We start from the raw sequence: 15,142 nt of genomic DNA on the forward strand, positions 1-15,142 counted from the left end.
GCAGGTAGGTGAAAAAGTCCTGGCCAAATGAGTACAGTGAAAAGATAATGTGCATAGCTACACGCCAAACATCCCATCAATTGAATTAGAAGCGGAATCTCACACTCAGAGAGTGTTTACTGGAAACGGCTCCCTCTTTCCTCAACCGCTCCACGGCCAAAATATAATCATCAACAACAAGACTTTTATCTTCCTTTTCTTGAAACCTGACACTTGGTAAACACTCAACAGCCTAAACACATTCATGAGTGGATTTAACACTTGCTATTTTCCATTTTGAAAAATGGGAGGGGAACTCTATAAAAATATTATCTTTATTGATTTAAGCTTGAGCAGTGTATCTTGTTGCTTAGATGAAGTACAAGAACATTAAAACTAAAAGAAAATACGCTTCTGTGGTCAGAATCAGTTACTACTTATAAATTGTAGATGTAAAACTCTTATATAATGATAAAACAATTATCTTACACGTAAGAGAAAAAAGCCCTGTAGAGTTCTCAAGGGAACAGCAAAAAAAAAAAAAAAAAAAAAAAACATGATTACAAAGAGTCAGGCAGTGCTCCAGGCTGAAGCTGATTCACAATGCATTTGTAACAGTGTTTCTCAGAAAAGAGCAGGCAAACTGGGAAAAAAAAGAAATTGACACTTTGCATTGGCTCAGTATTACTAGTTTCAACATATGCTCGCAGAATTATGTTAGAATTATTGAAAACCCCCGTCCTTAATTAGTTCCTCTTGCAGCCAGCTGAAATAATTAAAAATATAAATCATGAAAGAAATGGGGAACAAAAAAATTTGGCATGGGAGATAACTTACAATTTGTTGTAACTGCATGAGGGAGAGACTCAGTGATTACAAAGTAAGATACAATTCAAATCCTTTTTTTCTGAAGTCATAAATGATGCATGCAGAGAAATGTGAGGAGGTACTGAATCTTAACTGGTCACAGATTCAGCTTTAGGGTCCTACTGTCACAGTCTCTCATCTATTAATCTCCATGAGAATGGCGTGCAAGTTCCTGGGTACAGCATGTAGATGCTGAAATTAATAAAAAAACAAAACAAAATAAAATAAATACAGACAACAACGTTGCTTCTCTGTGAGAGTCTTCATGAACCCACAGTGCAAAGGGGAATGACAATGATGAGAATGATAACCACTGCAGTGGCAATGAGTACAAGCAACTTGCAGATCCTGGCCCGGCGGACGTCAGCCTCTTTACGCCTGAGTAGAGCATCATAGCCTGGAGTGTAGATGTCGTCCATCCAGAACTCCATGTTGCTGGGGTTCAGAGACTCCTGGGCCTGAGGGACATGATGCAATTTAAAGACTTTCAAAATAGATTTAAACTTACTTAATAAATCTCCTAGAATGCCTACCATGGATGTAATAAATAAAAATCTTATTAATTTATGGACCAAGATCTGTGATTTATGGTTTAAGACACTGCAGGAATGCTATCTGAATGTAATTAAACATTTTAAACTAATTTAGTCATTGGCAAATCAATATTCAACAAATTTTACCTGTAAATCCAAAGGAGAGATTCGTCCCTCTCTGTCGTCTACGGTCCAGATGGGCCTTCCCCTCCCCTCAGCCAGTCTGGGATCCATAACCTTCCCAGAGGTTAGCCCACCAGTCAGACTGCTGTCTTTGTGGCGGAACAAGGATGAGTTAAACACTTGTTCCACCAGGTTGGAGGACTTTTGGCTGAGTAGGTTAGTTGTGCTGCTTGATTGATCTGCCTAGAAAACAAAGTGGGCAAACATTATTAGAAAAGTTGAAAATTGGCTGTAAAATGTCATGAAACTCACTTGAAGATGGCAGTATTAGCTAAAATGACTGTAATCAGCAAACAAACATATGAATTAGAATTAATGAGCTGTTTCTTTGTAAACATTATTCACTGTAAAAGTCCAAACCAATATTCCACAAAGAGACCTAAACAGCTTGTCAACTAACCATATAATCACACGTGTCTGCCCAGACAAACACAAGGCCAGCTACATGTCTAATACATACTGTCTGGGCATGGACATAAACATACTTAATTTAATAATGAATAACTGAATCTAATTCTGTTTTTCAGCTTTTATAGTATTCATACATTTTATAGCTATAGTTTTTATTCTTTTTTACAGTTATCCTATAATTAGTTCAGCAGTTCATACATTTATACACATACATGCACATACAGATATTTTGACAATTTTTTGTTAAACTGTTACTTAATTATGTCTTCATGAATCGTAGAAAATACAGAATAACATGCACACAGTAGAAATACTCTACCTGTCCGGTTTTGCCATGTGAAGATTTGCCATCTTTACTTTTTGAGAATGACACCTTCCAGTCTCTTGCAGAGGTCGCCACATTTGGCTGTTTTGAATCAGAGACACCTTTCTCCTCCAGCTGGGTCTTGGAGGCACGACGAGATGATACATCCTTCTTCCCTTCTTTCACTGCTTTAGAATCAGCCTGACTTCTGCTGCCCTCTGTTTGCTCCCCAGGAGTGTGCCATCTGCTCCAGTCCAGACTACTAGTGCTGGTCCCTGGATACAGTTGGCCAGATACCGACAGGGGTTGAGGGTCTGATGACTCAGAAGGGGTTATGGGGTGGCTCATAAAGGAGGAGACACCACTGAGAGGCTCCAGCCATCGCCCCCCAGGGCTTTGTCCTCCACCACCAATAGGCTGCTGGATCTTTTCATCTAGTCGTTGCAGAGCAGACAGCACCTGGGAAATCTCAGCCTTCACGTCATTCAGTGACTCCAGTTGTCGTTCTATCTGGCTCATACGGAGCAGCAGCTTACAGACACTGGCCTTCAGCCCATCGTCACTGCTTTCCAGAGAGTGGAAAAGCCTTTGGAGCTGACCTAGGCGGCCACGTCTGGCCTCGGGGGTGTCCTGGTTAATACCCCCTGATCCGTCACTGGAGTGCAGGACTCCTGTGGAACCGCACATACTTATGTCATCTAAGAAACGAAAGATGGCACTGATGTCATCTTCACCAAATTCGGGGTCATCCAATGAGGTCATGAAAGAGAGGCGGTCTGCATGGACCAGGCTACGGAGGCGCCTGGGATCCGGAGGATCTGTTTGGGTTCCCTGAGCCTTGACTCCATCGTCTCCACCTGGCAATCCACTATCCCCACTATCACCTCCCGAAGACCCCCCCAGATTGCTTATAGCAGGGGTTGATCGTCTTGGAAGTTGTCCTCTTTGTGATTCGATCCCCATCCCAATGCTGCCCAGGCCTATCCGGTCTTCTAGACTGTGACTCTTGTTGCTCCAGATGGGCCTCTGGGTTCTGGGAGGCTGGAGGTGCCGGGGAGACCACTCTGGCAGTGACCCAGGTCCAAAGTAAGTTGAGTCCTGTAGGTCATCGAGGCTCTCATGTTTAGCCCGCTGGTCTGGAGATTGGTGGACTGTTGTGGGTGATGGGTAAGGATTGGGGATTGGCATTTCAAAACTGTGGTTGTCGAAGCCTTTCTGCCCTTTGTTGGGACTGGGAGACTCACTGCTAATGGTCACCTGCGGTATTAGAGGCGGCTGGTTGTGGAAGTCCTTCCTAAAGATGTCTCTCTTCTGATCAACAGATGCTCCCGGTTCAGCTTCAAACACCTCCATGGGGGCAGAATCTCCACTTGACTCACTGTCCGTCTCCAAAGGCAGGTAGATATTCTTCATCACCTCGTTGGGGATTTGACCACTAGAGTACAAAAGTGTGGTGTGAGGCAAGTCGAAAGAAACAGCCCTTGCCCTGGTTGGAGGGGAGGACACGAGTGAGATGGGATCTGGGGGAAGACTGGCTCGCTTGCGGGCCGAGTAATTAGGTCTCGGAAACAGCAAGTGCTGGTCGATAAGCCTGCTACTGGAGTCAGAGTGGGCACGTGCTCTTTCTCGACCAGAGATGTTCAGCTGGTGGATTCCAGGCAGACTGGGGCCTGGAGACTGATCAACAGGGAGGACTGTCTGGGCTCTCATTGGTTGGCTGTCATCAGGGGCCCCTCCCGTCATCTGTATAAGATTGAAGATGGTTACAATGTCAGCAGCGACGCCTATGGGTGATAACCCCTGGCCTCTGGTGGAAACCCGGTCTCTGAAGAGCGTGGCTGGGAAACAAGGGTCCCGGCTAGCAGCAGCAAACAGCAGACTCCTGAGCTCAATGAGGTTCTCTAGGTCAAAGCGGGTGCTGACCATGCGACAAAGGTCCTGGAAGGTCAGCCATTGGCGCATATTAGCCAGTTCCTCCAGAATCCCCAAAAGGACCCCGGGGTATTCCTGCTGCAGGTTGGCCATGGCTGATCACCTGAGAGGCAAAACAAGGCAGTTAGCAAGGGAAGGCAAGTTTATTTTCAACAACAAGGCAATGTGAAGTGCTTTATATAACACATAAGTCATTAAGACAAGATATAAAAAGCAATATAAAAAGACATAAACAGGATTGCAGGTGCGTGTAAAACGTATAGACCATTAAAGATATTTACAGTGTTGATGAAAATGAAAGTTTACAGCCCTCTTTCTCTGACCAAAGAAAAACTGCCTTTGAATTCAAGTATTGTAAAAATGTAAATTAATAATATGATGTATTTTGTCTAATGTTGTATAATAACACATTTTAATAAGAACAGTAAGTAATAGAACATGCCATGTCATATTGGTTTTATTATGATATGAAACGTTATCATTCTTATTATCGTTGTTATTATTATATTACTTGTTAATAGTTGTCGTTTAATTAAATGGGTAGCAACTCTGCATCATTATTTTAGAGTGACTTAAATCACAAGTTTGATAGTGTTTCAGATTTTGTAGTTTTATAGTCAGCATATAACTGTTCTGAAATGTATGTATGGCGGAAGATTTTTTTCAGCTCTGGTGGAAAAAGCCCTTTGAGTGGGACTTTGGATAGCGACCTTATTTTGGGCCCTAAAATAACTGATCATCTGATCTGATGACGCCGTCACACTGCTCACATTTTTACATCACTGAGTGGACATTTTAATCTCATTTATTATTACAGCTTCATGCCCTCATATCTTTGGAACAAATGCAGGGTGTATCGATGACCATGCTAACAAGCATTTAATAACTTTGTTCCAGGTAGTCAAGCCGCCTTTGAAAGAAGATGCTGATAAGACGGGAAATGTAACCTCTGAACAGGCGCATCGAGTCTCTTGTTGTGTCTATGTGCCATCTGGGATACAAATAACACCACAGTGTTGCAAATGCAGTTTAGGTTGTAAATATCTTACTAAGGACGGTATTAAGCGGTGGCGAGCCTAGGTGTTTCTCCACTTACCTGAATCTATTGAGTAAGAATTTCAGCCACACCTGCGTCCATCAAAAATGACAAATAAAATCCAGTTTTACGCAAACAGCGAGGCCATATTCCAAATAGATCCGGGCCAGTTTATTCTGCCATTCTCCTTTCATGGGCTTCTGTGTTTGTAGTAGCGACTAGCCCACAGCCCAGGCAGGAGAGGAAGAAATTAGAAATCAGGTCATCTTCCCACAAGTCCCTGCAGTCCCCTACGGGACCTCAAAATACATCCAAACGGTTTCCCCTCACGACAGATCAGCGACGACACTTGCATACACCCACATTTCTAATTGATACATTGGAGGAGAGACAGTCTCGGCAGGACACTTCACTTGTGTATGAGTGGGTGAGGTCGAGAACCATATTTTCTCAGGGTGCCATTGGAATAATTGGTTATGTGTGCAAATTGAGCATACGAACATCAGATTAAAAATTGATGTTTGTTAATTGACGGCCTTAAACTCCAAACTGACAGTAAACCATAAGGTCCAGGGTAAATTGCCTGCTAGATTGCTGCCTACACACAGAGCTGCCTGCCAGACTTCAGCCCTCCCAGACGTTTCACCATTACTCTGCATTATCATCCATAAAGCTTTGTACTTAAAACCCCATTAGGGCAAGAGTAGGGCAAGGCTTTCATCGCTGAGTAGTAGCACTCTACTACAATTAGAATGGACATCTCTAATTCAACTGACAACTAACAGAGGAGCACATCCATCATCCGATGTACTCAGTGGAATCACTGGGAATCAATGCAGTGAATGAGCCGTGTTATGAAAAGCAATGTGGGTGTGCAGTAGGTATAATGTATTACACTAAGGCCTGTCACATGACACTTCTTTCTGCCAGGTGAAAAGAGGGAACAGAAGTTAATAACGCGTTCAAAATAATCTAATTTGTTCTTTTGTAAGAGTTGTATGATTTGATGAGATATGCCATTTACTGAGAGTGAATAAAAAAATGAGGATGTTACTATTTTCTATCACCAAAAACATGAGACAAATTGGAAAAAGGAAAGTGACAATTTTTAATCGTTATTATAACACTTATGCACAATACTTGTATAAACATTTGAAACCAGACTGGACACTCCATTTTTATATAAATAAAGGACAGGTCCCTTTACACACCGCCTCTTAACAACAACTTTGCTACCAAAAGACAAGTAGTGGCAATACTTTATAAGGAATCAACAATAAAAATAAGACTTTTCTTTTAGCAAAAGGCCATCATTGTACGCATATGTAAACATTACTGTGTGAAGATATCATCTGACATGAGACTCGTTTTCTCTTTTTTTCTTTTTTGTAGGTTTCACAGCGGGGGTTACAACAGTTGGAGTCAGTGATGGATTCAAGGCTGGGTCTAATGCTGGGTTCAGGGCCAGTAGGTCCAGTATGGTAGCATGCTCATCACCTGTTGAAATATAGCATCATGAAGGACAGGAGACAGAAGAGTAAGGTATACATATCTTTGCACTCTGGGGTAAGAGTGCTTACCAGTGTTGTCCTCTTCACTGGGTTCTGGATCTGGACTGTGGAGTGAAACTCGGGCCAAGGCTGCCAGCTCAGTTATGAAGCTTTCTTCTGCCTCCTAATGGACACAACACAGTGCTTACAGAAAGTGACAAAGATAAAACATATGTTAATAAACCTAATATCAAGTACAGAAGACATGAAGGCATGGAGTGTACTAACCAGTAGCTGTCCTTTGATCCTTTCTATGGTTTGGTCCTGGGCTACTTTCCTTGACCTCAGTTCCTCACACATCATCTCCTGCTCCAGATCACACTGCTCCAACATCCTCCTTTTGTGGAGTTCAACCCTGACACATACACACAAACCCCCCCCACCCCCAAAACACGATGTTTATTTAATAAGTTTAAAGGGTTAGAAAAATAAAAGGGTAGTGCAAACAAGTCAAAAATTTCTGTCAAAGCCATGTTTATTGTACCTCTGTTGAAACTCAGAAGAGGTGGGTTTCCTGCCCCAGTTCACCAGCTCTCTCAACAAGGCTTTGCTCAACTGACTGCTGCTCTCTTGCTTCTCATTCATATCTGTAGGAAAAGTTAAACACTCTTAAATTAAAGCTGGAGTGCAGGACTTTTGTTCCCCCCCTCTGGAAGTGAGCATAATTACAAAAACACTGTCGACACGTGCTTATCATAGGCTCTGCCGTGGCCTACTCCGTTGCTACTGTTTTGGCTGGAAAACAGTAGAAATATTCTTTTGAGCGTCATTTCGCTATTAGAATTTGATCCATTCTGTTCGGTAACATTTCGAAAGTCTAGAAGAGCTGCACGATTAAATTATATTATCTCCATTAAAGTTAGCAGAGAGCTAACTGGAAGGCCATCAGAAATCTCTGGTATGCATGCTCTGCCCATAGAGCATGTGCAGTATGCATTCATCTGGCCAGTGCGGGAATGTCAAACATGACACCAGATTAAAAACTCTGTATACTGTGAAATACAGAGAGATTGACCTGCCAGTGATAGGCTTAATCAGCATTGTGTGAACTCATGTGGCAAGGGGTTGAATGTAACTGACATTCATTTTTGTGTAAGAGTTTCACACTGAAGGTTTAACACACTGCTTGTAACCCGGTGGTGTTTTATCTACTCAAAACTGTATCTATCAAATCAAAGATAATAAGATAGGAACCACAAAGGTTACAACTCTTACATGTTTATTAATTTGGTAAATTAGCAATCATATGTTTCACATGTTTCCTATGACTAATAAACACATAACATAAATAGAGATATCAGCCTATCACAGATATATTGGTATATATCAGTATCAGCGATATATCGGTATCAGCGTATATCTTGTTTTTTATATATATATATATATATATATATATATATATATATATATATATATATATATATATATATATATATATATATATATATATATATATATGTATATATATATATATATATAGGTGGGGCTCGAAACATAAATACAGCATCCATTGGTGAAATACTTCACATTTATACATAACACATTTTGTCTATTGTCTATGTAAAGACAAAAGTTGCAGCCTTTACACTAAAATCAGGGTTTAAACATATGGCTGTGTGTGTTGGGATTGTCATCTCACCCTGGTTTATATTTGACTGATCTTCCTGTATTTTTTTGGTGATGTCCTGTAGGTGGGAATAGTAGCTTTGGACCAGTGCAGTGAGAGAATCTTTGGTCACATACACACTCTCAGATGCAGCCTCTGTCAGGTGGCGCTAATGAGGAAACAAAGGTTATGGACTGAAATATACTTGTCAAACTCATCAGACAGACTACACAGATTTGACTTTAATTTGTGAGATTAATAAAACAACAATAATCCTCACAGTGAGATAAACTAAATCTAAACCTTACCTTCAAGCCATCATCCTGTTTAGAAGAGGCCTGTGACTCAGTGGGCGGGGCCTCCATCATCTGTTGGATAGCGTGGCTGAGGGCGTTGCCTAGCACCAGCTGTGCATGGCCCTGAAGAAGCTCTGTTCCTGTTTCCAGCTCAGACAAGAACTCCTGCTGGAAGCTGTGGCCGACCAAGTGACTCTCTGGACCCAGATGCCTCTCTGCTAGGCTGGCACTGCTATTCTGTGATTGTTATGACACCAGAACAACTGTGAATTTGAGCTATGACCAAGTTCTCTCAATCAGTCATGCTGCAGCATCCTCAATGTAGGTGTAATCTATTGAGGATGCCTGAAAGAGGTGCTCAAAAGCACTCTGAAACAAATCACAGAGAGCTTCTGTAATGTGTTCTCAGATTAAATGCTCGGTTACCGTATACTTTCCCCACCTTGAGAGTTGAATTAACACAGGGCTGGCTTTTACTGGGATCTTCCATTAGCAGAGCTCTGAAATCAGTCTGAGAGAGCACCTTCAGCTTGGACAGCCTCATCTCCTTCAGAGTGTGCAGACAGAAGTGCCTGACCACAAAGTACCTCCGCACTGCAACCAGCAGGTGCTCATGTTTCTGCTCTATGAGCCTCCCCACTTGGCTGAGAAAAAGATCATATTGCAATATTTTACCGAAACTCATGACCACAGATTCAGATGAGTGCAAATATTCTCGAAAGGCAGCCCTTTACTTCTTAAATGTGTCAGATAATAGAAAAACTTGAGGTAGTTTTTAAAAGAGGTCCTCCAATCTCACCTGCTGAGTGTGTAGCTCTGTCTGACCACCATGGCTTGCAGGATCTTCATCTGTTGTTCACTCAGATGTTTGAGACAGGCCTGCACCAGAGCCATCTCCTCACTCCATACCTACAGAAATAAGGTCAGATACAATAAAAAGCATTTCAATAATGAAACTTACAAATATCTCATAGACTTGAATTTAAGAGGCATGGAACAATGTTTAATCTGCCACCGATAGAGAGGCTGTATGTATGTATGTGTCTACCTGTCCATCTTTATCCAGCTGAGCCCTCATGTCCTCCAGTTGTAGCCTGGTAGTGCCTTCTGCCTGCTGCAGCTGTGAAACCAGCTCTTGCTCTAGATCCGACCACAACTTCTCACAGTGCTCAGCAGAGATCTTTGACTGGGCAGGGACAGAGGTGAGAAAGATGTCTTTGGCTAGCTCTCCAAGCCTCTTCGACCAGGAGGTACGGAGTTTCTGAAGATAAATGATGTTTACGTAAAAATAGCGGACACACACTCACACACAAGTATGGACACAAATGCACAAAACAGTATTTAATCTCTCACCCTCCAAAGATCACAGAGGGCTTCAGCCACCCTGTTGTCTTGCTGCAGCTCTAAGTCAGAGAGCTGCTGTCTATGTTTCATCAGCAGCTCCTGGTACACCTGGAGGAGATTTACATGTTTTTATACCTTGTCTGTCTTTTTTTCTACATATGCAACCACTAATAGTAAAGCTGATAGTAGAGAGGAAATACAAGACAATTATGAACCAGAAACGTCCCATGACTGCGTTATCACCCCTAAAAATTAATTAACTGTTGGAATCTACAGCCATTTGCTTAGCCTATTCATTATGCAAAAGTGATCCATAATGTTCTGACCTTTGTGAGCTGCTGTAGGTCACTGTGAGTCTGTTTCAGTTCCAGGACACGGCTCCTCTCCTTGGCCTGGCTCCTCTGAAGCTTCTTTCGCTTGGACTCCATTTTGCTGCACTTTTCATTCACCAGCTCCTTTGTCTTCCTCGTGCAATCTGGAACAAGACCGTTGAACTTTAAGATCAGCCTGACAAGTTGTGTATTACCAAAAAACAGTAATTATAGCAGTTTGTAAATTGGTTGTAAATGTTGATTAATATACATTGCTCTTGTAATAAATTAATAGTACCGTATGTTAGTTCGGTCTTTGAAAAAAAGAAAAAACTCTCACAGTCTGTGATTTTAAAACATTCCAGGAGTTATTTTTTAAATCTGAACTGTAATCTACTTTTTTTGGTCTACCCACTAACTCTCAACCTGTCTCTAGATCTACTCCAGAGTATGCTTATGTATGTAGACAGAGAAAGCAAAAGCTGATATACTGACAGTGTTAGAAATGGGAAGAGCAATATCGTTTTTAAAGAGTGGTCAAACCTCTTACTCGACAGTAAGAGGTCTTGTGGCTGCATTGTCTAGTGTAGTCAAATGTGGCTGCTGATAGTGAATAACCTCTTCTATGATGGATTTTTGAATGTTACAAAACGTGCAAAACAAGCCCATAAAAGGAAAAATCCCAACCAATGTAAACAATGTTAATTTAAACTATATTAGCATGTCTTTGATTCCACAGTAGGACAGCAGTAAACGTCTCTGTGAAGTCTGATGCTGAAAGATATTGCATGAGAGTTAGGCATGATATTCAGTGCTGTCCTGGAAGAACTTGACCTTATTTAAGAAGCTAAAGAGGATTCTCAGAAAATGGTCTATTTTGAGAGAGTACATCATGTAAATTTGAAAAGTAGGCTAGATGTTGTCTACTGCTACCTGCCACCAGCAACTTTCACACACATTTGGTTAGTTTCTGGAGAACTGTGTTACTACATTCATTCATTTGTTATTACCTTTCTTAAACCACAAAGTGTTTACTATATAAAACCATCTTCTATTATCTGTGTCAACCTAGTAGTAGCCTGCTAGTTAATACCACACCAGAGATTCATTTATCATCGTCTTAGGTCAAACTGAAACCACCTTCATTTGATGCATCTCACCCTCAGTGCACTGTTGAAGGCCTTCTGTCAGTGTGCCCTGAACTTCTGAAAGTATCTTTTCCATGTGGCTAAAGGTCAAAACATCATCGCTTGTCAGCTGCTCCAGTATTGTGGCTATCAAGCCCTGTCTCAGAGAAACTTCCCGCCTTAGCAAGGCAGGTTGGGATTGGAGAAGCCCTGTCAGCTCCTCCCACCACAACAGCTTCTGCTGGATCCTCTAAGAGATGTGAACAGATATATTCAGAGAGCCACATATTAAGTCATTAGCAACTTTTTGTTTAGTCCATCCATTTTGCAAATGATGACACGAGGTGAGACGAAAACTGAACCATGCCAACCAAAAACTTGTGTTGCTTACCTTTACATCTGCTTCTTGTGTGTTCATCAGGTGATTCTCTACTGACAGAAGAGTCTGGATGAGAGAAGCAGTTACATCCTGGGCTTCATCTGGAGTGAAAATGCTGGATTTCTTCAGCAGATGCTGGCACAAGTCCTCCACCTGCTTGCTGAAACCTTTGGACTGTAAACAGGCACACAGCACAGTAAATGCATATAAAAGTGGTCCTTTAAACTTGGTATCACTTTAATGTGATTTTCTGAGTTTTCGCTTCACTTTTACCATTTGAAGGCCATGTTCGAGAAGATCTTTCTGAGCTCTCTCTATTTCCTCCAAAGTGCAGGGGGCATCAAGAGTTTTCTCGCTAGCAGTGTGGCTTGTTGGCAACTGTTTCTTCAGCTTACCCAGTTCCTAAAATGACAAAAGACACTTTCAAATGGATTAAAGGTTAAATATTATGGTTTCTATACACTGATCAACGAGCACTGAACTAGACACTAATAACTAAAGAAAGAATTTAAACCATGATATGTATGAAACGCCAATTGTCAGTCGGCTCTACCTTTTGCTGCATTTGAAGAATATTCTTGGAGAAATCAGAATCTTTTTTGTCTTTTGGAAAACGACGACTGAATATTAGTTTCACCATTTGAATAAAAACCTATGGCAGGAAAAAGACATAATCAGAGAGAAGACAAAAACATTTCACTGTGAGACTTTGGCACACTTAGAGAAATGTAGATGGATAAAAAGTACAAACTTACCACACATTTTTCTTCCTGAAGTTGAGAGCAGTTCTGTTGTACATCCTGCAGGGCTAAACAGTAAAGGCTGATCCTACCTTCAAAGCTGCAGACATAACAGACAAGAGTATCATCATTACCAAGCATTTTTTAAATTTGTACAAACATATTGTAAGGTTACAATGTATTCTCAGTGCTTTCAATTCAGAGTTACCCCTCCAAAGTGTTAAGATACTCCTACCCTGTTTGTGTCAGTGTATGAGGGTAGTGGGAGACCCTGATGAAACTCTGGTTCTGCAGGCTCTTGGGAACCAGTGAGGATGAGATAAACTGACTGCTGTCATCATTGTCCTGCTCTTGGCTCAGAGACTCTCCATCTGTGGAGGAGGACGACTCCTCATTTGGCATCGTTGGCAACTTGGAGTGCTCATGTAGCGAGGGATTGGACGCCCCATCTGCTAAAGGCTGCCAAATACAATGAAAAGTTACAGGAAATATCTTAGTGTAATATAAGTGGTTTGTTTTATGAGAAAATATATTTTAACTAGCTGTAAATACAGTATGTTCAGTATCATCGTACACCAACTGAATGCAATAAACTATACTATGCATGCAATTGCATTTACTTACTTCACTATTTCTACTCAAAATTATTATTTGATGATATTATTGATGCATAAACTAAAAAAAAAAGAGGAGATTTTCAATGAGTGTTACTTTTTGCATGAATTTGGGTATTATGCTGGACTTACTCTGTATTTCTGGTTGATGGGGTAAACCACCTTTGCTCTGGATGCAAATGCTGCCACATCACTATTCATGGGTGGCTGCATCTTCTCCTGGTAAATGAGTTAACAGACTCAATAGTTAGTGAGATGTTAATAAGTAAACATGAAAAAATGCTACCCTGAATGCCAGTACATAGTTATGTTAATGCTGTGCAAACTGTACCATACAATTCAACCTATTGTTATTCTGCATGAAGTTTACCCACTATTTGACATCAATTTACGAGTATAAATCTAATGTAACTATCACGTCCACCTGTGCCAAACTACAGTAAGTCTCAAACAGTGTCTTGGATATTACAGAGAGTAATCCTTTGTCATTGGCTGTCCCACTTGGAGCCTCCTTTCTGCTGTTGCTGACACAGTCACTTTGGTTGTTGTCCAACTCCCCATCATCAGGGTCGAGTAGCCTCCTTGCATTGTAACCCTGATGGGATGATATTAGAGTATGCAATGTATTGTTTTGATGAAAAGTGATAAAGAAAGTGACTGGGCTGGCTGGGATAGACGGAAAGGGGTTTCATGCATGCACGGTGTTTGCTTACTTGTCTGGTCAACAGCAAAGGCTTCAGGCAGAAGACATACAACAGAGCAGCAGCTAGTATTCCCGACAGCCCTCCACACACTGTAGCCACTGTCAGCAGTCCTGTGTATATGTGCAGAGACTCCGCGAAACAGACCAACACATCGGTGCCGCAGTCCGCTATCAGCTCCTGCTCTGTCATTTCTCAGTAAATTCACCAAACTGTGACTGTGGGGAAACTCTGACTCCTAGCATTTTGTAAGATAACGCCTCCAGGCACTCGACATCTAACAAGCAAAACTCATCTCCTGGAGAAGAAAAAACGGCTCTGGTTGTCCACACTGAGATTTCTTGCACACATCTGTTTTAAATGCCTAGCCTCTGTAAAAGGTTTAAGGTTTTCAAACAATAGCTATAGCTTCGATTTGCAACAAGCTCTTCCAGCAAAAACTTTTTTTTTTCCAAAACGACAAACTCGGTGATTATGCTGCATTCACGTGCTCCTCGGATGGTCCCATTTCCCGACTTGGGAAGTCGTTCTTCTGACTTCGGTGTGTTCATGAGTTTTTTTAAGTCGTAATGTGGAAACAACATGGACGCTACCAAGAAAGTGTTTTGTATTACTTGTTCCTGCACCACTACTTTCACTAAAACCACTAAAATATTGCTTTAACTGACTTGTTATCAGGGTTAATGCTAATAAACAACTTCTCTAACTACTCCAGGTCACTACGTGGACAGCAAATAACGGTTACAACCTAATACCATATTACAAATTACATGTGAGCAAAAAAAAAAATATTATATGCAATACGTGATTTAGTAAAAATTTATTTCCATCAAACCAGACATTTACTTTCGTCCACAATGTTTCTGCGTATATGACGTCAACTTTCGTTAAGTAGTGTACCAAATTTTTCGACCACATGAAGGGGCGTTCACATTAATTTTCCCAGTCTCTATCTAATTTTTCCGATTATTCCGACATTCTATGAATGCCACATTAGTTTAGCTAATGGGTAGACGAGGATGACAATGCCTTCAATATAAAAGCACAAAAAGATCCTTGTGGGAAAATTGAGGAATGGCTCTACAGAATAATATTTACATGTATAAATGATACAAATGTGCTAAAGATAATATCAATTTTATTGTTATTTCGCATATTTATGTGTCGTTTATATATCCAATCATCGTACAGTCTCATCTATGTTGTTTTATCTTGAAAGGCACCGCCGG

General features: G+C 41.1%; 2 protein-coding genes across 3 annotated transcripts; both read right to left on the reverse strand.

Moving 5' to 3' along the window:
* Positions 1-300: 300 nt before the first annotated feature.
* minar1 (membrane integral NOTCH2 associated receptor 1) lies at positions 301-5,692 on the reverse strand. 2 transcript variants are annotated; one of them, XM_067587895.1, is made up of 5 exons: positions 5,306-5,692; positions 2,293-4,312; positions 1,527-1,745; positions 1,179-1,304; positions 301-1,038 (listed from the first exon to the last, which is right to left on the reverse strand). In XM_067587895.1, exons 2-5 carry the CDS (start codon positions 4,300-4,302, stop codon positions 982-984), a joined length of 2,412 nt encoding a protein of 803 aa, XP_067443996.1. In that variant the 5' UTR covers positions 4,303-4,312; positions 5,306-5,692; the 3' UTR covers positions 301-981. The 2 variants fall into 2 exon arrangements, with proteins under 2 accessions (XP_067443996.1, XP_067443995.1); XM_067587894.1 differs by having other exon boundaries at positions 301-1,304.
* Positions 5,693-6,329: 637 nt separating this feature from the next.
* Positions 6,330-14,507, reverse strand: LOC137181841 (evC complex member EVC). The gene is made up of 20 exons (XM_067587898.1): positions 13,926-14,507; positions 13,682-13,807; positions 13,345-13,431; positions 12,834-13,057; positions 12,614-12,698; positions 12,412-12,510; positions 12,132-12,260; positions 11,871-12,032; positions 11,513-11,729; positions 10,368-10,516; positions 10,051-10,149; positions 9,746-9,958; positions 9,497-9,606; positions 9,140-9,341; positions 8,710-8,934; positions 8,435-8,570; positions 7,280-7,382; positions 7,024-7,150; positions 6,826-6,919; positions 6,330-6,742 (listed from the first exon to the last, which is right to left on the reverse strand). The coding sequence occupies exons 1-20, from the start codon at positions 14,103-14,105 to the stop codon at positions 6,594-6,596; spliced, it is 2,916 nt and encodes a 971-aa protein (XP_067443999.1). The 5' UTR covers positions 14,106-14,507; the 3' UTR covers positions 6,330-6,593.
* Positions 14,508-15,142: the final 635 nt, after the last annotated feature.

This window comes from Thunnus thynnus, chromosome 4 (assembly GCF_963924715.1).
Source record: "Thunnus thynnus chromosome 4, fThuThy2.1, whole genome shotgun sequence".
NCBI classification, from domain to species: Eukaryota; Metazoa; Chordata; class Actinopteri; order Scombriformes; family Scombridae; genus Thunnus; species Thunnus thynnus.

What these genes read in the sequence shown, in the direction of transcription:
- LOC137181841 (XM_067587898.1), bottom strand. Translation starts at nt 14,105, where the DNA reads ATGACAGAGCAGGAGCTGATAGCGGACTGCGGCACCGATGTGTTGGTC. An exon ending in CACAAGAAGCAGATGTAAAG is followed by an intron (nt 11,730 to 11,870) that starts GTAAGCAACACA and finishes CACATCTCTTAG; the next exon opens with AGGATCCAGCAGAAGCTGTT. An exon ending in CCTTCAACAGTGCACTGAGG is followed by an intron (nt 10,517 to 11,512) that starts GTGAGATGCATC and finishes GTCTTGTTCCAG; the next exon opens with ATTGCACGAGGAAGACAAAG.
- minar1 (XM_067587894.1), bottom strand. Translation starts at nt 4,302, where the DNA reads ATGGCCAACCTGCAGCAGGAATACCCCGGGGTCCTTTTGGGGATTCTG. An exon ending in CACATGGCAAAACCGGACAG is followed by an intron (nt 1,746 to 2,292) that starts GTAGAGTATTTC and finishes TTTGTTTTCTAG; the next exon opens with GCAGATCAATCAAGCAGCAC. An exon ending in TCTCTCCTTTGGATTTACAG is followed by an intron (nt 1,305 to 1,526) that starts GTAAAATTTGTT and finishes CATGTCCCTCAG; the next exon opens with GCCCAGGAGTCTCTGAACCC.